The sequence below is a fragment of the Nanorana parkeri genome, unplaced genomic scaffold (genome assembly GCF_000935625.1).
Source record: "Nanorana parkeri isolate BGI_ZX_2015 unplaced genomic scaffold, ASM93562v1 scaffold133, whole genome shotgun sequence".
Classification (NCBI taxonomy): domain Eukaryota; kingdom Metazoa; phylum Chordata; class Amphibia; order Anura; family Dicroglossidae; genus Nanorana; species Nanorana parkeri.
Window position 1 is genome coordinate 2069055 of NW_017306401.1, and position 27101 is coordinate 2096155.

The 27101-nt window shown below is 41.8% G+C and overlaps 1 protein-coding gene across 1 annotated transcript in view; it reads left to right on the plus strand.

Moving 5' to 3' along the window:
• Window positions 1-27101, plus strand: part of CERK (ceramide kinase) — a 70364-nt gene that overhangs the window by 20376 nt on the left and 22887 nt on the right. Inside the window, exons 3-8 of the mRNA XM_018553895.1 lie at window positions 9620-9730; window positions 11973-12095; window positions 12744-12869; window positions 16327-16404; window positions 24016-24090; window positions 26587-26739. Coding sequence (XP_018409397.1) covers window positions 9620-9730; window positions 11973-12095; window positions 12744-12869; window positions 16327-16404; window positions 24016-24090; window positions 26587-26739 — 666 coding nt within the window. The remainder of the gene's footprint in view (window positions 1-9619; window positions 9731-11972; window positions 12096-12743; window positions 12870-16326; window positions 16405-24015; window positions 24091-26586; window positions 26740-27101) is intronic.

Here is a 27101-nt window from a genome sequence, read left to right on the forward strand (position 1 = left end):
GTGCAATTGTCGTTTTCGCACGTATGCGCACCCGGCACATGTTTGCACGCGTCTATGTATGGGTGGGGACTTAAAAAAAAGTTGTTTTTTTTTAAATTCTTTTTCATGTGTGATTTATTTATTTATTTTTTTTAATTCTGCTTCATCAGCTTCTCTCCAGCTTCTGAAGCTGGAGAGTGACCCAAGAATGCGGAAGTGATGTAATATGCATCACTTCTGCATTCTGACACCGAAGATGGGACCGGAGGGAGATCGTGTACTGATCATCCTCTGATCCCCTGTCAGAGAGCCACCATGCTGGTCCCGGGCTCGCACCAGCTATAGAGCCCGGGCCCAGTGGGAGGGGGGCGCTCCGATGAGCACCCCATACAAGCGATCCACCGGCTCTATAGCTGGTGGATCGCTTGTATGTAAACTGGCATCGCTGCCTTTTAAAAAAAAAAAAATTTGGTCGTGATCGCTCGCAAATGGGCGGGGATAACACAGCGTATTTACACGACCTGTTACATCCAGTAAAAAAAGACGTTTTATGGAGTTATTTAACCGCCTCCTGGCCGGCCGTGGAACAAAAACGGCCGGCCGGGAGTCGGTTAAAGGACTACAGAAGACTTTAACTCCCACATTGCAAGGGTTAACTGCTTGTTTGTTTGTTTTTGTCTAGGCTAAAAAATAAATAAAGAGTTATACTTACCAGAGCTGCGGAGCCGGCTTGTTCTTATACCGGCCCTTCCAGACTCTCTCTCCCTCCTCTGCAGTGATCTAAGGTCCCATGAATCATCACGTTCTATACACTGTACATAGATGTGAGGATGCTCAGAAAATTGCTGGCAGCTTAGGAGGACAGAGGCTGGAGGCAGCACTGTGGCAGCTGGCCGGCTTGGCGCTTCTGTGAGTACAACTTTATTTTTGAACCGAGACAAAAAGGAGCACTTAACCCTTGCAGTGTGGGATTAACTTCTTTCAGTGAGAATACACATGCCTTGTTTAGACAATATTTGCTTAGCCTGGACTTCAGCTTTAATATTTTCATACACATTACTTTAAAATGCGGAAAGTGGCTGAACTAAATGAAGCCCACTGCTTAATTTTCTAGCGTGGCTAAGGAAATAAAAACCCATGTAGGTGATAACTTAATAGGGCATAACTGTGTGATGTTTCTTCCTGATGCCTGTTTTTTGGGGGACTTAAAATGGTAATGATTAAACACAGTGGGAAAGGGCGGAATCTGGAGCAGTTGCCCAGGGCAACCCATCAGCTTCTTTCTTCACTTTATTCAGTAGAGATTTAAAAATGAAAGATAGAAGCTGATTGGTTGCCATGGGCAACTGCTCCACATGTTGTCTGATCCAATTTTGATAAATTCCCCCCATTTGCTCCTGTTGATTTTTTTTTTTTTTCTTTCTCATGTGTTACTCTGAAATGGCAAAATGTATTTGACTATTGGATGAGTGTTATTCTTTCGATTTAGGAGCCAGTTAGTCCGCCACTCGTTCTAGACTAGAAAATTAAAGCAAGCATCTCAATGGCTACAACTGGGGTAACCTTTTTATCCCATATTCTCTTAAGGGCCACGTCCTCCCGTCACCCAAAACTCAGTATATAGCAGAGGAATCACTGCAGGGAGCCATGACTGACAGTCATCGCTCTCTACAGGGAGATGATCGAGAAGTGGGCGATCGACGGTATGCGTTCACTCACTTCCCGATCTGTAGAGCTGACCTGTGACAGTTTCATTGTTATGAGTGTAAATCACTCGCCTCATAGTTCTTCTCCTTTAAATTATAACTAAAGCGGAATCTTTGTCTAACTGTGGGTAGTGTAGTGACGAGTGGAAAAAGAAAAAAAAAAGTCAGCTTTGTTTTTTGTTGTCTGCGTTCCATTGAACAAATTTCCTTTCACTTTCTCTCCTGTAAACACAATAGAAACACTTCCCCTCTATATCTGTTCAGATCACACATGGTAAACTTTTGTCTTTAGATACACTTTAAAGCAGATTCCCAGGAATTTTTATTTACCCCTACCCCTGTACTTGCAAGTGTTAACTACTCCTTTGCGTCTAGGTTAAAAAAAACAAATACTCATCTTCATAGACTGATCCCTGGAACCAGTAAATCATCACATTCTATGCACTGTGTATAGACGTGAGGATGCTGAGCAACATTCCAATCTGCTGTGGAGGAGGAGGGGACTGGCTGCAGGCGGCTGGCTGGCTGGGAGCTTTGTGTTAATTTACCTTTGTTATTTTAGCAACTAGACACAAACGAGCAGTTAACCCCTGCAGTGCGTGGGTAGCCTCACTGCAAGGGTTAATTAAACAAAAAACATTTCCTGGAGTCCTGCTTTAACGTTCTCCTTCCTTTTTTTGTTTTTATTCATCACACATTTCTCCAATCATCTTCCAGGACAGCAACCTGAGAGATGATTGGATCTTCAGTCTACAGGAAACACAATCGGACAAGGTTAAAAACCCCTCCCACCCCCCTAGTCCCTCAGTTTCCGATTGTGTTTCTTACCGTCTGGGTCAGCGCAATGTTTTGTTTCTTTGTCCCGACTGGATGGCCTTGAGGTCAGCAGTCACCCTCTGTGGGGCTCTGCTAGGGTACTGGATTCCTGAGCCTTACCTTCTTGTGGTACACAGGTTGTTTCCATAGAAGAGGTAGCTGGGTCTCTCCCAAACCTAAGGGTAGACACTCAGCCTATCTTTCCCCCGGGCTATTTGCCCTGTCTGGTGCTCTGTGGAGCTTGCCTCGTGGTGGAGGGCAAGGAGGCGGGACTTCCGCGTTCCAAGCCTCGTTTGGAGTTACGAAGTGTCACTTCCGTTTGCGGCATTTCGTCACTTCCGCCCTTCGCCACGAAAACGCCGGCTGTACAGAGAGGGGAGTTGCTGCACGCCGCCGAGGCTGAAATGGAGGAAGAAGCCAAGCCGGCGATGTCTGCACCCAAGTCCAAGGTAGCGGTGAGTGATGCTTCTGGAGGGACTGGGTGTAGTCTAGGTGGGGGGTGCCCTTATTGCTCCCAGTAGCTGTATTTCTTATTGATAGTGTTTTGTGCCTCTCTCTTCAGGATGCACTTCTGGGGGACAAGTCTGCAGCCCAATTAGCAGTTCCACTTTCTGCCTCATCTTCTAAAGCATTGAAGAAGCGGTGTGGGAGTTGCAATGTTAAGTTGCCTCTGCATTACTCCAAGGCCATTTGTGAACAGTGTATACATAAGGTTATGTTGAGTGAATCTTCATCACTTATGCAGGACTTTATGGCCAGTATGCGTAATGAAATGGTGACTGCTGTGCAATCTTTCAAGAATGTTTTTTCGGAACTGTTGCCAATCACTACCTCCTCGATTGCCTCTGCAGGGCCATCTGGAAGTTCTGCTCTGCCTTGTTCACTTTCTAATTCTGCTTTTACTCGGGTAGAAGAGAAAGAGGAGCATTCTGGTTTAGATACTGACAGTTCCCTAGAAAAGGAAGAGACTGTAGAAGGGAATGTGGAGATTCAACCGCCACGTCACCTTTTTGCTCTAGAGGACATGGAAGATCTGTTACAGGCTATTTATACTACTGAGCAGATTCCTGAACCTCCTAAAGCTTTTTCTGTGCAAGACAGGCTTTACAGGGGGTTGCAGGATTCAGAAGGTTTTTCCATTCCATCAAACACTGAAAGATTTAGTTTTAGGTGAATGGAAGGAGCATATCTGGCTGATGCTGCGGCTGAATCTGTTCGAGCATCGGCTAGATAAGCAGCTCTTCTCAATTCGGCCAGGAGAGCTATCTGGTTAAAATCTTGGGAGGGGGATGTTTCCTCTAAATCCAAGTTGTGTGGGTTGCTCTTCGGTCCAGGCCTTGAAGACGTGTTAACTAGATCCTCAGAAAAGGGGAAGAAATTCCCTGAGAAGAAAAAGCCTTTTCGCAATCGTAGGTTTTTTTCGAGGCCCCCAGGGCCAATAAAAACAGGGGGAGAGACCTCAGGAGCAAAGGAAATATGGCCCTTTAGCAAAAATAAGCAAAAAGGAGGTTTGCTCTTTACTCCTCCTGACTCCTCCAACAAGGAGTCAAAATGACGCCACATTGAAAGTGGGAGGGAGACTTTCTCTTTTTCTTCCCCACTGGGTAGAAATCACACGAAATCGGTACATACTAGATTTAATAAGAGAAGGTGTTCGGTTAGAGTTTCAGGCTCTCCCTCCACAAACTTTTTTTCTTACGCCTCGGCCAAGAAATCGGTTAAAGGCAGTTGCATTATGGGCATGTGTCCAAAATCTTGTTTCCCAGGACGTAGTTGTCCCGGTTCCAGAGGATCAAATATTTCAGGGGTTCTATTCCCATATTTTTATTGTACCCAAGCCAGGGGGCAAATTCAGATTAATACTGAACTTGCAGAAATTGAACAGGTATCTCCTGTTCAGAAGGTTCAGGATGGAGAACATATATTCGGTCCGGAAGATTTTGCAAAAAGATAAGCTCATGGTGACTTTGGACTTAAAAGGATGCATATCTCCATGTTCCAATTTGGTCAGGACATCAAAAATTCCTGAGATTTGCCATACAGACAGAAAGGGGGTTTCTCCATTTTCAGTTCAGGGCCCTGCCCTTTGGGCTCTCGGCGGCTCCAAGAGTCTTTACGAAGATTCTGTCAGAGGTAGTCTCCTACCTCCACGTGCAAAAGATTTCCCTGATTCCGTATTTAGACATCCTCCTGTTCGCCCCTTAAGAGGGGGAACTTTTGCGGAACTTGGTGATAGTCAGGGAGACGCTCGAGAGTCTGGGTTGGCTGATCAATTTGGAGAAATCTTCACTGATTCCATCACGTTACAGGAAATTCCAGGGGTTTCAGATCGATTCAGTAGCACAAAGGTTTTTTTCGTCCCAGAAGAAAAGGTGGCCGGTGTCATAGACCTAGTTCAGGAATCTATAAGTGCGGATCTCCTGTCCTTAAGACAGGTTATGAGAATCCTGGGGGTCATGACTTCAACAATTCCAGCGGTAACATGGGCTCAGTTAAACTCCAGGCACCTTCAGTTTTTTCTTCTTTCCCACTGGGATCATCCAGAAGGATTCCCTGGAGAATCAGGTCTCCCTACCCATAGAGTTGCGTCATTCACTGACTTGGTGGTTGAATCCACTGTCCTTGTCGAAAGGCAGGGCTTGGAGTCAACTGTCTCCCGTGAAAGTTACTACGGATGCGAGCTCGCAGGGGTGGGGATCTCATTCTCTGGGGTTACATGCTCAGGGGTTTTGGGGCCCGGATCTTGTGGATGCATCCTCCAACCTGATGGAACTGTTAGCAGTAAAACAAGCCTTGCTAGCTTTCCAGCCCAGGCTGGAGGGGCGGGAGATTCTAGTTTTCTCGGACAATGCTACGACTGTAGCATATCTAAACTGTTAGGTCCCCCAGTCTCCTGCAAGAGACGGTTCATTTACTTCTGTGGGTGGAGGAGCATTTCGTCTCCATTTCCGCAGTCCACATAAAAGGGACATCCAATGTGGTAGCAGATTATTTGAGTCGAGCATCCATTCTTCAGGGAGAATTGGAGCTTCATCCCGAGGTTTTCTCCCAAATAGCCAAAAGGTGGGGAATGCCCTCGGTCGACCTGTTTGCAACGAGAAAAACACAGGAAAGTGCCTCTCCTTTCTCTTTTCAAGGGAGAGGGATTCAAGCGGGGTAGATGCTCTGTCACAGGACTGGGAGTTCTTCCTAGGCTATGCATTTCCTCCTCTTTTTCTTCTCCCTCGAGTGATTCAGAAATTAAGTTGCTCGGATTGCATGATCATTCTGATTGCTCCATGGTGGCCCAAAAGGATGTGGTTTCCGGAACTTCAGAGAAGAACAGTTCAGCCTCCATGGATCGTGCCCCTCAGGCCGGACCTTCTGCTCCAGGGGCCGGTTTTGCATCACGATCCAAAATTCTTTCACTTGACGGCATGGATGTTGAAAGGAGGATCCTAGAACATAAGTGCTGTTCTCAAGTGGTGGATACACTGCTATCCAGTCGGAAGCTAGTGACAAGGAGGATTTACAGCAAGGTGTGGATAGTGTTTTCCTCATGGTGCGCACAAAAGCAGATCACTAGCTTGTCAGTCCCAGTCATTCTGGACTTCCTTCAGGAGGGTGTGGATAAGAAGTTGGCACTGAGTACCTTGAGGGTGCAAATTTCCACTCTCTCTGTCTTTTTGGACAATAGATTAGCAGAAGATACGTTGATTTAAACGTTTTTTCTGGCAACAGAACGCATTATGCCTTTGTCAAAGCAAGTTTTTCCTCCTTGGTACTTGTCCTTGGTGCTGACTGGTCTTACTACGGATCACTTTGAACCCATTGAAAGCTTGCCTATTAAATGGTTATCTTTGAAGATGGCTTTTTTGTTAGCTGTAACTTCAGCCCAAAGAGCGGGCGATCTCTCTTCATTATCTATTAAGGAGCCTTATATTACCGTTTTTCCGGATCGGGTTGTCCTCAGACCGGACTCATTATATCTGCCTAAGGTGGCCACTACGTTTCATAGGTCCCAGGACATCATTTTGCCTTCTTGTGAAAATCCAAAAACCCCTGGCGAGGAAAGATTCCATTGTCTGGATGTCAGGAGATGCCTGCTGCGATACATGGTCACTAAGGATTTTAGAAAGTCCAGCCAGTTGTTCGTTCTTTTTGGGGGTTGCAAGAAGGGTAGCATGGCTTCAAAAGCCACCATTGCTAGATGGATTAGGCAAGCCATCTCTACGGTGTACAAGAAGGAGGATAGGACTATCCCAACTCCGTTGAAAGCCCATTCAACCAGATCTCTAGCAACTTCCTGGGCGGAAAAGGCCGGAGCATCTGTGGATCAAATCTGCAAGGCTGCCAATGGGTCCAACCAGGACACCTTTGTTAAACACTACAGGGTGGAAGTCCTGTCCCAACAGGATTTGGCCTTTGGCAGAAAAGTTTTGCAGGCAGTGATCCCACCCTAAGGTAGGCTTGTGTATATCTTGCTTGTCTCTCAGGTTGCTGTCCTGGACGATGATTGGAGAAATATACTGTTAGTCTTACCGGTAACGGTATTTCTAAGAATCCTCCAGGACAGCAGGCCTACTTCACACCCTTACTGGATTTTAAATTGTCTAGTGGTTCCCCTCGTGCACTGGTGGAGGTATTCTACTTTAATCTCAACTGAGGGACGAGGGGGGTGGGAGATCTGAAGATCCAATCATCTCTCAGGTTGCTGTCCTGGAAGATTCTTAGAAATACCATAAAGGTGGCCATACACTCTACAACCATCGCAAGACTTTAGTCTTGCGATGGTTGTAAAGGGATTAAAAAAACGTACGATCTGCCTATCTTGGACAGGCAGATCGCACTCTCGATCATCGCAAGCCCGCCCCCCTGAGGGGCGGGCTTCCGATGACCGCAATGCTGAACGGGCAGTGTGCGCGTGCGCACACCGGCCCGTTCAGCATTTATCTTCCGAGCACCGTTCTAACCAGCCGAGAATCGTACGATTCCCGGCTGGTTTTCGAACATGCTGGTTCGACAGAAGACGTGCGACCGTACAGTAGAAACGGTCGCACGTCTCCGTTCACACTGCTCGATTATTGTACGAAAACCCGATCGCATACGATTATCGTACGATAATCGTGCAGTGTATGGGCACCTTTTCTGGTAAGACTAACCGTAGATTTTGGTTTGCTACTGGCTTTACCTGACAGACCCTTTAAGACATTTTGTTTGTAAATGATAAGAATTGCACTCCTGTTTACCAGTCACGTGTACATGCATCTCCTTCAATGTTAACCCCTTCGTGACTGACGACGTACAGTGTACGTCGCCAGCATAAGTGCACGTGAAATGTATCTTATGGCTGTTCTTGGCTTTAAAAGGTTTCTGTATTACAGTATTAAGTCATAACTCATCGTGTTGCAATGCTTGTTGAGTTTTAAACTGCTGTGTACTTCATATTTTATATGCAGAGAGAGTATTTTAACATAGATTTTTTTTAGAGATCACAGACGACTGCTCAGAGAACATTATTTTTATTAGGTTGCTCATGACTCATTTGGAAACATAATTTTCTTCATTTGAAGCAGTAGTCCTGAACTGACATAAATAGACTCTTCAAAAACTCCAGTTGTCTGATGCATATGGTTCTCCATAAACTGGCTCGCCACATTATTTCTTCAGCATGGCCAGCTCCGTGTACAGTTGTAGAGAGAAGTGTTAACAAGCAGAAAGAAACATCGATGACAGAGACATGCACCATCTCTTCTGCCATTAAATAAACGCCTGCCTGTCAGCACTTTTCATCATTTGGGCTTAGCGTTCACTTTATGCAATTACTTATATGGTGGGTGTATTCTTTTAATTTTTTTTATAATATTTGTTTTGCTAACAACCTTTACTGCTGATTTTTGGGCGCACATGGAAAAAAAATTGAAGTGCAACTACAGTAAGTACTTTAAGCAACTCACAGCCGGCTGTTGTAATCAAGCGGCCGGCAGCTTCCTGGATGTAACAGGCCGTCAAGACATCCTGTTGGCCCCGCCCACTATAGAGCCGACGGATCGCTTGTATAAGGTGCTGATCAGTGGAGCGAGCCCGGGACCAGCATGCTGGCTCTGTGACAGGGGATCGGAGGGAGATCAGTACACTATCTTATCTGGACATTCTTTTCAGGTTAAGAGTCTTCAACAGATGAAACAGACTGTCTTATAGCTAGCTGCATGCGCAGCTGGTTGAAGTTTAAAGTAGAATTATGGGGTGCGTGAAATACACTCATCCCCATAATTAGAGCTGAGGTGTGACATTAGAGCCGACTTGTGACAGCTTCATTGATCAAAAACATACCGCCGATCGCTCAGTTCCCGATCATCTCCCTGAAGAGAGTAGGGACTGTCGGTCATCACGCCCTGCAGGGATTCCCCCCTCTAGTCTCTGTTCCTCCAGTGCTGAGGGATGGATGGGGGCAGGCACAGCTGGCAGGTAAGCAGAGCCAGTTGTCACTCAGGCAGCTGTGTGGATCCTGACAATATTGTTGCAGCTCTGCACTGTTAGCATGTAGTGGGCAATAGGCCGCTATATGCAGAGTTTTCGGTCACAGGAGGACATTAGTATATGTGCTCCTGTGGCCCTGAAGAGAATTAAAGCCAAAAAAGGTTGGGCCATAGTTCTCTTTTTTTTTAATGATCTTTTGTTTGACTTTGGATTATAATGTTGCTCATTTTTAATTTTACTTCATTCATCTAACGTGTTAAAAGTGGAGACGATTATAGTAGAGCATTTATTCTTTAGGGGGGATCTTTCTGGTTCTTTGTTCTGATGTTGTAATGGCACATAATTTCACAGCTACTTATTTTGGCATTTGTTGAATGTTCATAAAATTATTAGAAGTCTGATCACTGCGTTGTTTAATTATAAACTGAGTAAGCTAGGAAGTCTTTAACAATTCTCATGTAGTTGTGCTGTGTGAGCTGTCTTCATAAGCATTTTACATGTTTTACTTCAGCCAAACATCTTGACAAGCATAACTTAAAAGATTTTAGGTTCATGCTCTTGCAGTGCCAGGGCAGACTGCCATACAAGTGGCCCGTAGTTTGTTATTGTCAGGACTAATAACATCTGGGTTTGTTACATTCCTTTTCCCTGTTTTGCAGCTGCTCACATTGTCCCTGTATCGGAAATAGTTTCAGTTGGAGAAGCGGAAATTGATGAGAAGTACTATGGCATGCAGTGGAAGCACATGTGTAAACCTCATGCATTTACTGGTATAGACTTTTCTTGGCCTTTAAGAATCGAACCTTGCAATTGAACAATCTGTATGAAAATGATATATGCAGTGGTTTTTACATGTTAAAACCCAGTAGCATCTACTGGAATTTACTGAAAAAAAGGAAAATTAAGTAAACGTGGGTAGAAAATGATAGCAGGTGAAGGTCAACTACATATGCTAAGACACGATATGTTAGAGAAATCGTAAATGGCCTGTCATAGCTTAAGGAGAAACCCCACCTTCATCTGAAAGTAGACCTTTACCCAATTTCACTAAAAATCACCACATACTTCTAGATAATTGTGAGATTTTTATTCTTTGCATACCTTATTTTTCTTAACCTTCCTATACTTCTCACCATTTGGCTATGTTCACGAAGGGCAGATGAATCCATCTCCCTTTGCTTCATGAAACGCGTGAACTCTCATGTTCTAGGACAGGGGTAGGCAACCTTGGCTCTGCAGCTGTGCTGAAACTTCAAATCCCATAAGGCATTGCAAGCCACAGGCATGACTTCCTGAGGCAGAAGCATAATGGGATTTGTAGTTTCAGCACAGCTGGAGAGCCAAGGTTTCCTACCCCTGTTCTAGGAGGCAGACCTAATCATTTAAGGGGGGAAAATGCCTTTCCCTGAGATATTGGGAGATTTTTAAATTTACAGAAGAGATTTTCCAGTAAGGCACTGGTCATGTAGCCTTCCCAGGATCCCCTCTGAGGCCAGGGCTACACCACTAGTGCCTTAGTCAACCAGGAAGTGGGAAAACAGTAATTGTAAGTAAAAGCAAAAACTAATGAATGTAGGATGAGTTCATATCCGCATGCAGAGCGGTATGCTGATGTGATTTTTATTGAAAGGTGGTAAAGCTCCAGTTTAATTATTGCTTCATACCTTTTCACCATTCTGTTTTGTGCCCCCTTATCTACATTTGCAACGCTATACATGGGCAAGAATATATACTTGCCTTACACCCCATATTCTCACTGGAAAGGATGATGTCACCACCCATGTGATGAGATGCTAGGAGCCATGAGTATGTTGAATGTCACTAGAAGATGCTCCAGGGTAGTGGACAAGTGACTTGTTACGAGATTTGGCATCCTCAGCTCTTCCAGGATCTCTCTGAAAGTTTTGTGACATCATCCTTAGTCTATGTGCCGTGGGCTAAAGTCACTGTTTTGCTTTCCGCTGAGATCCGTGGGTTGCGACCCAAAAGTGGGTCTCCGCTTGCCTTCCACTACGTTAGGTGAGAGGCTCCTCAGCCTCCCCCGAGCGCAGCACTGTCAGTCCTCATGCCAGGCAGCCATTCAAAATATGCTTCCCGGTGCTGAGTGTCAGCTTGAGGTAGGATGGAATGGGGCTATGGCGGCGAGGGAGCTCCATCCATCCATCCATCCATCCATACATGCATTGCTTACAGCTCCCTCACGTGTCCTGTAGAGGTGCCTGGCCTGGAGTGACATCACATTCGGGCTCCTGACAACTCTACAAGGCATGCAAGGGAGCTGTACCATAATGCACATATGGATGGAGCTCCGTCACAGCACAGCAGCCCACACTGGACCCCAGACTGAGGATCCATTCCAGTTCACGTAAGTTACGGAGACTGAGTGGAGCTTTAAAAAAAATATATATATATAAAATTTATTTTTCGGCTGGTGTATGTGAGATTGTATCTGTGCTTGTCAGTGTTTTTGAGGGCCCGTTCACACTAATACAGTGCGTTAATTGCACAGTTACATACGATTAACTCACTATACCGCGTAATCGCGTAACTTAATGACCAAGGATAAATGTGGGCCCTGAGAAGCACTGGCATAGAACATGTTAAACAACGTTAACTTTCTAGGTATTTGTTTCCTAACATTTCATCCAATTTTATTCATGCTGTGGCTCTCATGTGAACCATGCACATTTAGTTTTCATTATAACCTCAAACTTAATATGTTAGGCATGACAGTAATATGCTTGGCCATCTATGGGGCCTTTGCGATCAGATATGACATGTGCATTGATCTCTAGAAACTTCAAACCACATGTCACTTTGTATGCGCAGATCAGTGTCCAATTGAGGAAATGTTTCTGTTTTGATTTGTACATGTTTGTCAGTTATCTATGTGCTTATTTTCTTCCTACATCGACCTAAATGCTGTGATACGATTTTCATACGTAAAGCATATTTTTCTATCCCTTTTCTAGTGCTTATAACATTTTCATATTGCCGTTTTCTGTGTTTTAGTGCACTATGTACAGAGAATGAAGAAGCATCGCTGGCGGTGCAAAGCAGTGACCTTCTGGTGCAGTGATGAACTTCTGTGTTGCCACTGGTTACAAGCACTTAATGATCTTCTGGAGCAACAGAGTATGTTCAATGTTTGATTGTGGTATAAAAAGAAAACATTTTTGTTTGATTTGTATCCGAATAGTACAACTTAAAAATGCACAGCTTTGTTTTCTTGAAAACTTATTGAGAAAAAAAAAAGTGATGACAGAAGCAGGCGTGGCTGGACTTCAAAAATAACCTAAATGTTCAGTAATATAATAATGCAGGCATACTTATGAAAGATTTATGTCAGCCCTCTCATTTAGCGTTACTTACTTTGTCTGAGCTTAGCACTTCAGCTTCAGGTTGCCACAAGTCTTGCCTGACTTGTCAACCGCCTGACTCCACACACTGGGTGTGGAAGGGGTGATTCATTTAAACTGGAGCAGACTGCAAATCTGGAAGAGTTGCCAAATGAAAGAGAAACTGATTGGTTGCAATGGGCAGCTACTCCCACATATTCTTGGCTTAAAAGCCTGCGTTTTGCAGGAATTGGCTCTTTTTACATGTAAATGGCAATAATGTAATTGATGGACAAGATAAAGCTGTGGGTAAAGTAGAAAATTCTTACTGAGGAGGAACCCCAGGTTTGCAAATTTGATTAGCTGGACCCATAATAGGGTAAAATAATCATAAATGTATCCACAGCCAGAATATATTTTAAGAAAATGTTTTGTTTCCTTGCAGCTTGTAGGCCAAAGCACTTACTAGTTTATATAAACCCATACGGTGGAAAGAAGAAAGGAAGGCAGATATATGAGAAGAAAGTGGCTCCATTGTTTAGTCTTGCCTCTATCACTACAGATGTCATTGGTAAGAATCGCATCTAAAACCCTGGCCATAGACATTAAAGAATGTGTGGTACATTAGGTATTGGCCATGTTTAAAATGCAGTTAATTCTTATACGAAACTGGTCATGAGGGGAAACATGTTGGCTGCCAGAGCTTGCCTCACCTCCTAAAAATGCTAGTTGTCTGTCTGCCATGCTTGTCCTCTGTTTCAGTGAAAGGACAGAGAAAAAAAAAACACTTCTCTGGTACAACTGGACATGGACTGCCAGAAACACTCTGGTCCAGTCAGTCTTCTGTACTTGCGGGTACTGACAGTTCAGTTCTGAACACCTAGTCAGTGTGCACTTGCCCTTTCCTTGTCCAGTCTTTAGGTTGAAGGTGGGTCCTTGATTAAGTTGTACTGCTTTACAGCACTGGAGGCCCGTGGGATTGGCTGTGCCTGGATCACAGGTCTGAATGAATATAAATTTAAACAGGAGAGGCAGTACACAAATGGTTTTTTTAAGGGCTTGTTCACACCATGTCCGGACCAAAACAGTTTTTGTCTACACCTGAAATGCATTCCAATGTATTCCTATGGTATTTCTGGGCTCTCTTCTCATCCTCGCAGTCCGTTCTGGTGCAGAGAAAAAAAAAATGCTACATGCACTATTTTTTCTTCTGGTCTGGAACGCACTAAGCCACACATAAACACATACAAGCGCATGGTCCTGATGGTGTGAACAAGCCCTCGCTGTGTTTTTAATCATTTTTCTGAAGTTTGGCTTGAAGTTTAAATTGAGAGGACTGAGTTAGACTGGTAGGACTTTTCTCCTATTAAATGAGTTACGACAGCTGTATGTTCTTTTTAACTTTAAGGGCTTGTTCACACCAAATCACACCAAATATGAGTTTCTGCATATGCAGTACGTTTTGCCACGTTCCGGTCCGGTTTTTTGTTTTTAGCCTTAAATGGGCTTTCAGTGTGTTCCAGGCTGTTTGCATACTGCTTTCATGTGCTTTGGTGCGTTCCAGAGCAGAAAAAATAGGGCATGCTGCAGTTTTTCCACATGCTCTGGAACTGAGCGCTGTGGTCTGAACTAGAGCCCAAAATACCATTTGGAATACATTGGATGCATTTTTTATGTGTTCAGTAAATGCTCTGCTCTGTATCTGCCCCGCACTTGGCGTGAACAAGCCCTTAGGCTTTTTCTCTGTACACTGGGCTGGTTCACACCACTTCCAGAGCTGCTGGAACACACTGGATCGCATTAGAAAATCCTCTCTGCTTTGTTTTTTGTCGGGAAGCACTGCCTTTTTCTCCTGTTCATATACCAGGCACTTTTGTTCATAGACAAAGATATCAAACATGTTTAGTTGTCCTAACTGGAAATGTAAAATATTCTTCTATATTTTGAGCATTGCATCTAACTGAAGGTCTGTATCAAATACTTGATTTAATAGTATTACATTTTCTATCTTGTCCATACTGTTTAAGGATTTTGAAAATGGAATACATTTATCGATTTCTGCTAATGTTGGTATCTCTGGAGAAGGGCTCTTACTAGCTTATGAATAATTGGTTAAGTTACCGCTCAAATGTGTCGGAGCACCATTTCCAGCTAAGAGCATTTTGTAATTGTCTTGATCAATGATATAACCACAAACAGATGCCAAATCACTTATTTTTATCTTTCATCATTGCATGGGGGACATGTATTAAATCTGGAACCGTAGTAATTAAAGGGTTATTAAACCCTTGCATGTTTTTGCAAATATCTATTGCTAGCAAGCAGTGTGTATGTATATATACATATATATATATATATATATAATCACACATACACAAAAAAAAGAAAAACCCTTTTGAAAGGGTTAATACTTGTGTCTCTGCCGCGCACTCCCGTCCGAACATCTGAAAACTTCTTGGGCGGGCTCATGCGCAGTTCAGATGTTTGGCCGGGAGACGAGAGACACAAGGTAAGTATATGGAGCAGCGTGCACCCACGCAGACTCTGTGGGACATAAGAGAAGAGGACAGAGGAGTCGGCGTTGGATCGGAGACCCGCACCAACGCTGGAGGGACAGCTAAAAACGACAGCAAGGAAGAAGATCGGATTAAGAGACATCATTTAAGGCAAGTCCTTACTTTAGTAATGTGGGGGGACTTTTGCCCTTAATGTCACTTTAAGGGGGGTTATCGGGTTAAATTGTATTTTCCCTGCTTTCTGCATTAACTCTCATTATCATAGATATGATAACCCTCACCAGTCTCTTTTATAAGGCACTGCCTACCCCCCAATGTATAAAAAAATCTAAGGAATACTCACCACCTGTGCAGGAACCTACTCCAATTTATGGATGCCCATGCATTTGGGTATCTGATTTCTACTCAAGGGAAGAATCAGACTTTGACTTATGCATCATTTCAGCAGAGATCAGGCAACCACTATGCCATATTTTAGTTGCATCTTTTTTGTCACCTGCCTGCTCAGTTTGTAGTGAATTGGCAATATAATGATTCTGTTAAAGTAACCAATGAACAAACTGATGGCAGAGTGGCAACACAAAAGCTTTAAAGCTGAAAATCAGGAGCAATCTTTGCTTATTAATCGTAGCAATGTAAATCATAAGACTGGCTAAACGGATGTACTAATCATTTGGCGGGTAAACAGTTAACCTGTATTCTCATCATATGTGCAAGTCTTCTTAAAGTTGCACTCCCAAAAAGTGTTAAGCTTCTAACCATAAAATGTTATCCAGAATACCTTTTTGATTTTGAGTGTTAGCGCCATGGCCTTGCAGTTCTGCAGCCCTGGATCCAGTTTTTAACTATGACCCCATCTGTATAATTTATATCATCTGCATAGTTTATACCTTCTCTGTGTTTTTGTGCATTTCCTCTGGGTGTACTAAATGATGTCATTTGGTGTGGGTTTTTTTCCTTCGATTTTTTTTTTCAAGATTTCCCAAAAAAACACAATTAAAATTTTACAAACATTTATTAGCACTATACAGTTTTATCTTTTAGATTTACTAGGAATTTGTCATGTTAGTATCACCGTTTATTTTATTGGTCCCTGTGCTGTATGTATGCTTTTGAGGTATTTTTTGAGTGGTGTATGTGAAAAATTATATAATAAAAACAGGAAAATGTAAAACTGTTTTAAAGTGGAGATCAGAGCCTGGCAGCGATGAAAAGTTAAATTACATCGTTTCATTACCTTGAATATCTATCTATCTAATAAGATTTAAACCTGTAAAAAAAAAAAAAAAAATCAAGTTTTTTTTTTTTCTTCAAGTGTTTAATGGGGAATTTATAAGCTATAATCTTTGCTTCATAGATTGTTATACACATGAGGTTCACACTTGAATAGTTCTGATTTAGTTACTTATGAAAATTGCTAAATTAATTTCAGCATCCTCCAGTGTCAACTGATAAATGTCATTTACCACTAAATTGTTTCTTCTGTGCTGCAACCTTTTATTTTCTTCACAGTGACAGAATATGCAAACCATGCTAGAGATAATCTTTATGAAGTCAATCTGGATAAATATGATGGGTGGGTATTATATGGCAAAAAAATGTGTGTCTGTTTCTTTTGAATAGATTATTATTGTAAGGTAAAATAATGAATGCAGATGATTAAAAAAAAGTCTTACATCTCTGTGAACTGTCTGTTAAAACTTTTATATTGCTCTCCTAAACTTCATTTTACAAGATGTTTGTTTTGAGTAAAATAACTATTTGCATAGAGCCTCAGATTTAAAAAGAAGAAAGTAGGCGTGTTCAACTTTACAATCAAGAAAAAATGATCTACAAAAAATGTCTACAAACTGATAATGGGTTCTTCTACTTGCATACAGTTTGTACACATGATAGAAGTGGAGGGGGTGTAACAAGAACTGCATAATTATGTAGCCAACAAAACCATTGGGTATTTATTACTTAGACTTATTCTCCACCTCTCGTCTGAAGTTTAACCACCCATAATGTATGTCCATTATCTTGACGTCTACTATGTACAACTGCCAAATGTCCCGCGGCTGACTATTAAAGATAAATTAATTCCTGTTTGCTCTGATAGTCTTTGTATGGAACAACACTTTAAAACTATAACTCCAATTTAATTTTGGATATAGATTCTGATATCTTTCACATTCTGCCCAAAACATAACATTGTTTTGGCTGAAGTTCTGCCGTAAAAACTTGCAAATAATGGCCAGAAATAAGTTTGTGGATGTCTTTTGACTTCTTTCTCCTAGCAGTGGCCACACTGTTTTTGGACCTAAATAGAGAACATTCAAGGATGCCTGCCTGATGCATGTTCTTTAATGTCTCTTCTTCAGACCAAAACCGAAAATAAAACATTTGTCTGGCCGAAACTGAATTTTTTTTTCTAACCTTCTTAAAAAATGTTTTTAAATATTTTATTTCATTTTCTTTACTGTCAGGGGGCTCTGGGGAAATATTAGGGGTCTAAGCAGACCCCTGCTATTTCCCTTTTAAAATGGAAAAAGAGATTGAGGACACAGAGTCCTAAATCTTTTTTTTTTTTTTTTTTCTGCAGTCCCTGCTATGAATGAACAGGAAGCCTCTATACTGAGTGCACCTGTCCATTCATAAACTGTGGAGATAGATACTATGTCCAGAATCATGAATGAACAGGAAGTCATTTGGAGCACTAGTCATAATTGGAGACACAGTAAGCATACTATGTCCTCAATTATTTACAAACACTCAGCGATTAGCTGATCGCTGAGTCCTTGTAACCAGCCTCCATCCCACGTCTGAGTGTGGTGGGGAGGAGAGCGCTGTCAGTGTTATCACAGAAGGCTGAGTTCTCCACCCTGCCCCGCTCAGCCTCCTGAAAGTTTCTCTCCTCCCCGCTGAGCGCTGCTCTGTGTCAGAGTGGACACAGAGCAACGCCCAGCGAGGAGAGAAACTAGGAATTCACCAAATTTTTGGCCACAAAATGATACTTTCACAATTTTGCTCAAATTACCTTTTTCACACGAAATGTTTTGGCAGTCGAAATTTCGGTGCATCCCTATTTTATTTTTAAAATTCTTTTCAGATAAATATTTCCTAACCACGTTTCTATGCATTAGAGAAATCATATTATACTTCAGCCTTGATCAAAGGGGAGTTTGTGAACTCCACAGAACTTTTTTGCTCTTTTTACATTGATCATCTTTCAATTAAATATTCTGCACTCTCTGAACCACCTTACTGAAGCAATTTGGCTTAGTAGATGAGGCGGTCACTTACATTTTTGGACATAATTCAAGATCAAATGCCTGGTACACATGCACAGCCATAGGTCAGTGTTTGGGCGGTTCATACTCTGTTTGTCCAAGTGACCATTGTTACTTAGAGTGAGGCAAATCCAAAATTTGAGTTGGTCATGGAAACAGGAATAGATTGAAAGTCTTATATTAGGGATTTTTGTTGTTGTGACAAGTGTCCTAGAGTATTTTCCTCACTTTTGAGGTATTTCCTCTTACTTCCTATTATACCTAGGTGACAAGAAGTGAAAGCAAATCTGAGAAGATTGAATAGGGCCAAGGTGGTAAAAATCTACAATTAACCCAATTTTGGAGATCTTTTGCATCACTTTCAAACAAATTTAGGTTGAAAGAAAAGAAGACAATAGTTTGAAAACGTTGGATCTTTTTTGCGTATAGAGACAAGTGTACTTTCTTTCTGATGATCACCATTTATCAGTATAAAAAGTCTGATATTTTTAATTTGATTGCATTGAAAAGCACAGAAAAAATGTTTTAGCAGGCTAAAAATAATCCCAAACCTAGTTGAAGAAAAAGGTTATATCTGGGATTTGTTTAGCTGGACTAGTCATTGACCACTTCCCGGCCGCCCGTCGTAAAAAAACGGCCGGCCAGGAGCTCTCTAGATCTGAGCGGGCATCTTTAGACGTCCGCTCAGCCACGCCCCCTCATGCCCGTTATTTGAAAACAGGCAGCGATGTCCGTTAATATACAAGCGATCCGCCGGCTGTAGAGCCGGCGGATCGCTTGTATGAGGTCCTGTGGTGTGCACTCCCCCCTCCCGCTATCGAGCTGGTCCCAGGCTCCGCTGTGCCCAGTGCGAGCCTAGGACCAGCATACGCCCTCTGTCACAGGGGATCAGAGGGAGCTCGGTACACGAGCTCCCTCCGGTCCCCTCTCCGCTGTCAGAATGCGGAACTGATGTATATTACATCACGTCTGCATTCTTGTGTCACTCTCCAGCTTCAGATAATGGAGAGAAGCTGATGAAGCAGATCTTTGCTTCATCAGCTTCTTCAGGGGGGTCCTAGATAACATTAGGGGCCTTGGAGACCCCTGATGTCTCCATAAAGAGCATAGGTTTTCTAACCCCCCTATGTGATAGCAATAAAGTTAAGTGGAAAAAAAAATTTTAAGTTTCCCCCCCCAAAAATGTAAAGTTACACATAAAAAAGAATTACATTTTATTTATTTTTTAAAAAGTCCCCCCCATACATACACGCATGCAAACAGCCGTCGGATGCGCATACGTGCGAAAACTACGATTTCGCCCATTACGCCGCACATGTTTACATATCGTCGCGAACAACGGAATGAGAGCAATAGTTCTAGGGCCATCAATCACTGATAACACTAAACTGATGAGCTATTAAAGCTTTAGGTATGGTAGTTTTTTGCAATTTCGCAGGTGTGTGCAATTTTAAAGCATGACATGTTTGGTGTCTATTTACCCGACTTCACCCCGTCTTTTATATTTTACCAAACATATGGGTAAGAATCATTGTTTCCTAACATAATGGAAAAATGGCCTGGCCAGGAAAGGGGTCTAAACACCTGGTCTTGAAGTGGTTAACTAACCAAGTTTGTTTTGGTTCTAAAAAAATCTTTCGGTTTACTTAAAAATAAGTCTTCCCATACATTATGACAAGAAATGAACCTTCGAAGTACGAAATCATAAAAGTATTCTTGCTACACATTTATGCCGTTTCTTGTCATATGTTTGTGACACTGTTAGATGAAAACTAAGAATGCACCGATATATCGGCCGCCTAAACTTATCTGCCGAAAATGGCACTTTTGGCTAAATGCCGAAAGTACCATTTTTCTGACGATACAGCGGCGCATCCCGGCTTTTTTTCCTCCACGCTAGGACAAAGAGAAACTGACAGCCAGCCGAGCACTGCGGGAGGAGAGCGCTGTGAGCGGCCGGCATCTCTCCTCCCATACCGCTCAGCCTCCTGTCAAAGTCTGCCAGAGCGGTGTGGGCGGAGAAAGCCAGTGCTGTCACAGGAGGCTGAGCGCACCACTCGCTCAGCCTCCTGTGACAGCTGTCAGGATGGAGAGCAGGTACAAACACTCAGTGATCGCTGAGTGTATGTAGATAATTGAGGACAGAGTATGGTTACTATATACTCAATTATGAATGAATGGGAACTGATCTACATCCACTCCTGTTCATTCATAGTTGTAGTTTATGGTAAACATACTCTGTCCTCATGCTATGAATGAACAGGAACACTCATAGAGGATTCCTGTTCATTTATAACCGGGGGATACAGAAAAAGAGATTGAGGGCTCTGTGTCCTCAATCTCTTTTTCTGTTTTAGACCCCTAATATTTCCCCGAAGCCCCTAAAAGATTTGGGGGGATTTGTATCATTTGAATTACATAAGATGCTAAATAATATTTATTGTGATACAAACAAGAAAAAAATCCCAGAAAACTTGAGCATACATATTTATAATACAGTGTAGAGCACCTTTTGTAGCAATTACAGCTGCATGTCTCTTGGGGTACGTCTCTAAGTTTGGCACATCCTGTGATTTTGGCCGATTCTTCAAGGCAAAACTGCTCTGGTGTACAGTAATCTTTTAAGTAATGCCACAGATTCTCAATTGGATTGAGGTCTGGGCTTTTACTAGGCCATTCCAAGACATTTAAATGTTTCCCCTTAAACCGCTTGAGTAGTAGTAGTGCTTTAGCAGCATGTTTGGGGTCATGTCCTGCTGGAAGGTGAACTTCCATCCCAGTCTCAAACCTCTGGTAGACTGAAACAGGTTTCCCTCAATAAGTTCTCTGTATTTAACACCATCCATCAGTCCTTTAATTCTGACCAGTTTGCCAGTTCCTGCCGATGAAAAAACATTCTCACAGCAGGTTGCTGCCACCACCATGCTTCACTGTGGGTATGGTGTTCTCGGGATGATGAGAGGTCTTGGGTTTGCGCCAGACATAGTGTTTTCCTTGAAGGCTAAAAAGCTAAATTTTAGTCTCATCTGACAAGAGTACCTTCTTCCATATGTAATCTCCCACAAATGCTTTTCGGCGAGCAGCAAACCTGTTTGCTTATTTTTTTCTGTAAGCAATTGATTTTTCTGGCCACTCTTCCTTGAATGGCAGCTCTGTGGAGTGTATGGCATGTTTTTTGAAAATTTTACCTTTTTTGCTTTTTTAATGAAAAAAACATTCATATTTACTTCCAGGAAATGGTTACCCTCAAAGATCCAATGAAAGGGCGTTAAATGCTCTCCTACTATTTATTGTCGCAAATTCATTTTTTAAACGTTAGATTTTTGGCTCGAACAACTGCAAAGCCAGCTGGTACCATTTTTTTTTTTATCAGGGGCCGCCGACCGGTACCACTCCATTGCCTGTTAGGAACTAGGCCACAGCTGCCTCCTGTCGGATCACTCCACTCATTCACAGTATAGTGGCGAAAAGATCTCTTCAGTTTTGATGTCTGAGCCTAGCTGAGGAGAAGGAGACTGGGAGTTGGCAAACGTGTAACAGGTGGAAGCCTGCCAGAGATTTGTGTGTGTGGCCCTTAAGTTAGTGAGTGCTCAGCAATGTAAGGGATAGTAACCTATAGGCATGCAATAATACAGATATTGGGCATTTTCACAAGTACTCATACTTGTGAAATTGCCCCATACCAAAAACCCCCAAAATTCCTAGAAATTTTCTTCCACCAAACCGGTTCCTGGTGCCAAAAAGGCTGGGGATCGCTGCTTTTATAGGTCAGATCTTGGAATCTCTTCTGGGGGTGGTGCAGATAGTAATAAAGCTATAAAAACGTCTTATGAATTCCAAAAAGCGTGAACTAATTGAGGACTATGGGTTGGTGTCCTGTTTTGAGACAGATTGTTTTTCACACTTTAGAATCTGGTATCATTTTAAAGAGACTGGCCAAAAAAGGGGGTTTCTTGACCTGAGCTAGAAAAATAAAAGTGTTTTTCTAGCTCAAGAATCCAGTAAAAATGATTCGTTGTTCAGTTAATTAGTTCATTAGTTATTCAGCAAGGAAAGGGTTAAAGGATTCTTCGTTTCCCACAAGTCTAAATAATATGAAGCCCACAAGTCTAAATAATATTAAAAAGGTCTTGTCTTGTGGGGAAAATATGAGCCTATTTTCTGTAATAGCAACAGCTATATCCAACCCCTACTTTTACAACTTGTGATACACTTGTATTTTTGAATGAGGTCTGTCCTGTACAGCTATTACTATTATTCTAGACCTTTGGGATTCTTACAGATTCCATTCTGTCAGGATTCTGAACAGTTTCTGTGGTTAACCATAAGGTGTGAGTTAAGGAGGGATATTTACATTTTAAAGCCTGGCCTTTCCTCAGACCCTTGCATGGTCATGAAACTATTTGAAAAAGCTTTAGCAGTTCTTTTGTCAGAGGTCATTTGAGTTTTTTGCCTTGTTTGAATCCGCTGCTGATTTTGGCGCACCTTTCGAGGAATATTCCTTATTGGGCCTCTAGAAAACTTTGTTGAGAAGGTCTGCTACCTTTTATTTCTTTGATATTTTAAAATATTCACTTTTATGTTTTGCATTTGCTCTTTAATACATGTATATAATGTCTTCTGTGGCCTTTTTTTAAGCGAATAGTTTAGTTGCTTTTTGCTGCTATTAATGATGAAATGTACTCCCTCTTGCACTTTGGTACCCTTATCAAATGTTTTTTCACTGATAACACTGCTATCCCTTATTAGTCAGCTCTGCGCCCCCCTCCCCTTTTACTTTCATACACAGCACAATTTCTTTCCCGAGGTCTTGACTTATTGCAACAAACTCAAAATATAATAAATACCACTGAAATCCTATTGCTCTGTAAGGCTAAGGTTTTATTAGTAATATGTCAAAGACTGAGATTTATCTGATGTGTTGACTTGAGCGTATAGTTCTATTGAAGCACAATTTTTTTTGCCTAAGAGCTGCACAGACTAATTCTTTCTTGAGAAACATATGCCCTTGGAATTACATTAAACTTTTCATGTGGGCAGTGATAGAAATAGGGCTGCTGCTGCACAGCGTTTTGATCCATTGCTGCTTTTACTACAAGCTTAGTAAAAGTGGATTTAACATACAGTAGCTTGAGCTGGGCAGTGTTCCCAGTTTCTCCGTGCAGAACGGGGAATAAATGAAACTTGACAATTTTCTCTACCCCCCTCAACAAGTGCTACTATTTTGGGAATGTAAAGTATGATCGAACATCCTATTCAACTATGGAGTTTTCATATAACACTTGGATATTGGATTGTTGGATTTTTTTGCAATGGTATTTTTCTTTACATGGCGGCAGGTTAGGTGTCTTCTCCTTCCTTTTTTTTTTTTTTTAAATTGTCATACTCTCTTAATTCCATAGTACATTTATTTTCAGATGTAGGACAAACACATAATCTTTAAGCATGTTTGTTAAAATATTAACTCATAAATGAAGAACACATCATTTAATGCAAACATGAAAGTATTAAACAAAGTTATGATTCTTTATCTGGACACTACATTGCATTTCAGCATCTACTTTCATAAAGGATTACGCATTTAGATATTTTTGACTAAAGATAGTCTTAGATTACATATGTACTCATGGCTGCCTGGTGCACACAGAGGAGTGCAAGGCTCTTTCCACCATTATTTTCTATTGCTATGAAGAGAGGAATAGGGGGAAGAGCAGAACAGCAAACATTGCTTATCACGGGGATGGAACAGTAACAGAAATAGTTTTTTTAAATCTGTTCCTGTTCAACTAATAGTTCTTCAACAAGTTCAGTGGGCTGGCAGTCATATGCAGCTTCTTAGATGCATTGTATGTATCCAACTAATAGTACAAAAAGCTAAGCTCAAACTCCATTTATGGCTTGATGACATGGTGTTTTTCTTTGTTTTTAGGTTCCACAGACTGTGTTTGTTTTGCTACCGTGGGAATCAATGATCCAGTAACTTCAGCTTTGCACATCATATTGGGTAGGTATGGTCTGGTATAGTCTGCATGGTTATCATTCACCCTTACCTCATAGACTGTAGGCCTTAATCTTTTTCAGTGCTGACATCCAATAAATTTGGCTGCACATTTGCTTTGTTTGACATTTGAAAACGTTTTGTTTATAAATTGGTGACCTATACTACACACATTATCTTTAACCATGGTATTTTAGAATTAAGTTTTTCTGGCATGGCAGAATGTTTTTCGGGCACCCTCCGTTAAGTACAACAGAAGGTTTAAATATTTTTCTGGCATGCAGTTTTTAGTTTTTTACACTCTTAAATGCATCTTATGAGCTTAAAAAGTTGCTATTGACTAAGGATATTTTCTGAGAGCACTGATATAGAACTTATTGGGTGCTTTTGCAGCTGCCAGTATCATTTATATATACAATTGAGGGATTGGGGTTTGCAATTACATATATAAGATACTTGTAGCCCACGGGGAAAATAAACAAAAAGTTTACTGGTGTTGCAGTCGTTACTTTGCTTTAAGAATGTAATTGACTTGCCTTAGTAGTTATGGTAATGGCAGGGAAAGGGCTAAACTGACTGATAGAGTTCAGATACACACACATTTTGAGTGTATATAGAACACCGCAGGAAATATTTAGGGTCTGTATTAACCCACTAGTTTGTATAGGTGTTTGGGGCAGGGTAGGTGGTTTAAGCACCTAGAGGAAACTCGTACAAACTGTGGAAGAAATTACAGTCTTTAGAGAAAATTTTCATTGTTGCAGTTCAACCCAAGAACCCCGATACTGAAATGCTAGACTGCTGAGATTTATTCTGGCCTTCCTGCCATTGTGATAATACCATTGGCTAATATTAATCACCGGTATCCACTCAAAATTGTTCAAGCCCAAAAATGTCAAGAATGTTTCGTATGGTTTGAACACTTAATTTACCCAGTTATATCCACAGAGTAATTTTTTCTCTTTGGGGACAGTGTTCAGATTTGTACAGTACCTAGGATACTTATTGCACAGCCAAAAACAAAATGTCAGATTTAATGAGCCTTAAGGGTAGGTTTCTGTTGGAGGCTAGAGACCACCCAAGCCCAACATCTCTGGCTGCATGTACCAAAACATGAACAGGGGGTACACCGGACCCCCTACAAGCAATGCTCCTGGTGTACACACTTTGCTAAGCATAGTGGAATTCATAACATGCAATATTTGTGTTTAACATTGCATTTGGAAAAATGGACAACTGCACTATTTAAATTCCCTGCCTCTCTCTGGCTAGTCATAGACAGGCAGATGGGTTAGTAATGTTAGGGCTCGTTGTTTGCTCTGTGCTTCTTTTGTACCCCCTGCAAGTCAGTGTTAATGTAAAAGGGAATCAGAGTAGCTTGAAATAACTCACTAAGCAACTCAAAGCAAGTCAGAGGAACTTAAAAGTACCGTAATTCATGCTTCATTTTTAAATCTAACTCCTGGGTACATGAACACTTCCACCCAACATATGAAAACGTCTATTTGCCTATAAGAACACTTAAAGAAGAACTCTGTGCAGAAGAAAACTTAACCCCTGCTGTGGGGCTACCCCCGCACTGCAAGGTTTAAGTGCTTGTTTTCATCTACGGTCTAAGACCCCATTCACACTGAGCGACATGCAAATCGCGCGACTTTGAGCGACGTGTCGCACGACTTCTTCCTATTGGGCTGTATGCAATCAGGAGCAATATCGCTCAAAATCGCTCTAAAAAAGGGTCATGTAGAAGCGACAAGCTACCAGCGACGAGCTACAAGCGATATTGAGCGATATTGAGCGACATTGAGCGACGAGATGTGAACAGCTACATTGAATTGTATTGGTGAAGCTACATAGAGCGATATAGTGCGGAAATATGAGCGATATCGCTACAAAAATCGCGCGATAAATCGCTCAATGTGAACGGGGCCTAAAATAACATACTTGCCCACACCTCAGTTGCAGCTGACTGCTAGACCAGTCCCCTGCAGCCTCTCCCCCTCCGGCGATGGAATGTCCCTCGGCGTCATCATGTCCAATGCATTGTATTGGATGTGATGACTCACAGGTTCTTAGACCGCCAGAATGAAGGGGGAGAGAGGCTACAGTGTTCGTTCTAGCAAGCAGGCAGGGCCACGATTCAGGTCCGTATATCTTTTATATTTTAAACCCTAGATGAAAATGAACACCTAACCCTTGCAGTGCAAGGGTAGCACCACTGCAAGGGTCAAGTTTTCTTCTGCCTAGAGTTCTTTAAAATATCATGGTAATGTGTACAAATACTTAATTTATCACTTTTTGTACTTGTGCCTTTTGAGAAGGTTTTTTATCTGAAAAGCCAAAATTTGCACAGCTAATTGTTTTATGATGTGATTTGATTAAACAAGCAGATACAGCAGAGGATTCGCCATAATAAGTAAATGTAAATTCTGTCATTATTGGCACAAGGGTCAGTGTCTTTCGTGCTTTTAGAAATAAGATTTTTCTTTGTTTTCTACATAGGTGATTCTCAGCCCTTGGATGTTAGTTCAGTTCATGACCAAAAAACATTATTGAAGTACACAGTTTCATTATTGGGTTATGGTTTTTATGGAGATGTCGTGAAAGGCAGTGAAAAGAATAGGTGGCTGGGCCCTGCCAGATACGATTTTTCAGGTAAAGTAACACAGGACATTATTTACTATTCTATACGTTTTAAGAGTTGTTTGGTTTTTTTTGCATTATACTAACCACTTCAGGAAAATAATCTAATTTCTCCATCGTTAATGAAGGAACACAGCACAGGATATTTAATACATGTGGATTATGCTGCCACCTATAGGAGAATTTGACAAATTTATGAAGCCTCGGTTATACTTAGTTTTCTAAGTTTGTAGGATGTGTCATGCCAGGGCTGCTTGCTCAAGCAAGCAATTTTTTAAGAGTAAACCCTTTAAGACAACTTTATACGAGTCCACATCAAGTTTACAAACTTGACATTTGGACTTACCAATATGCACCCCCCCCCCCCCCCAAAC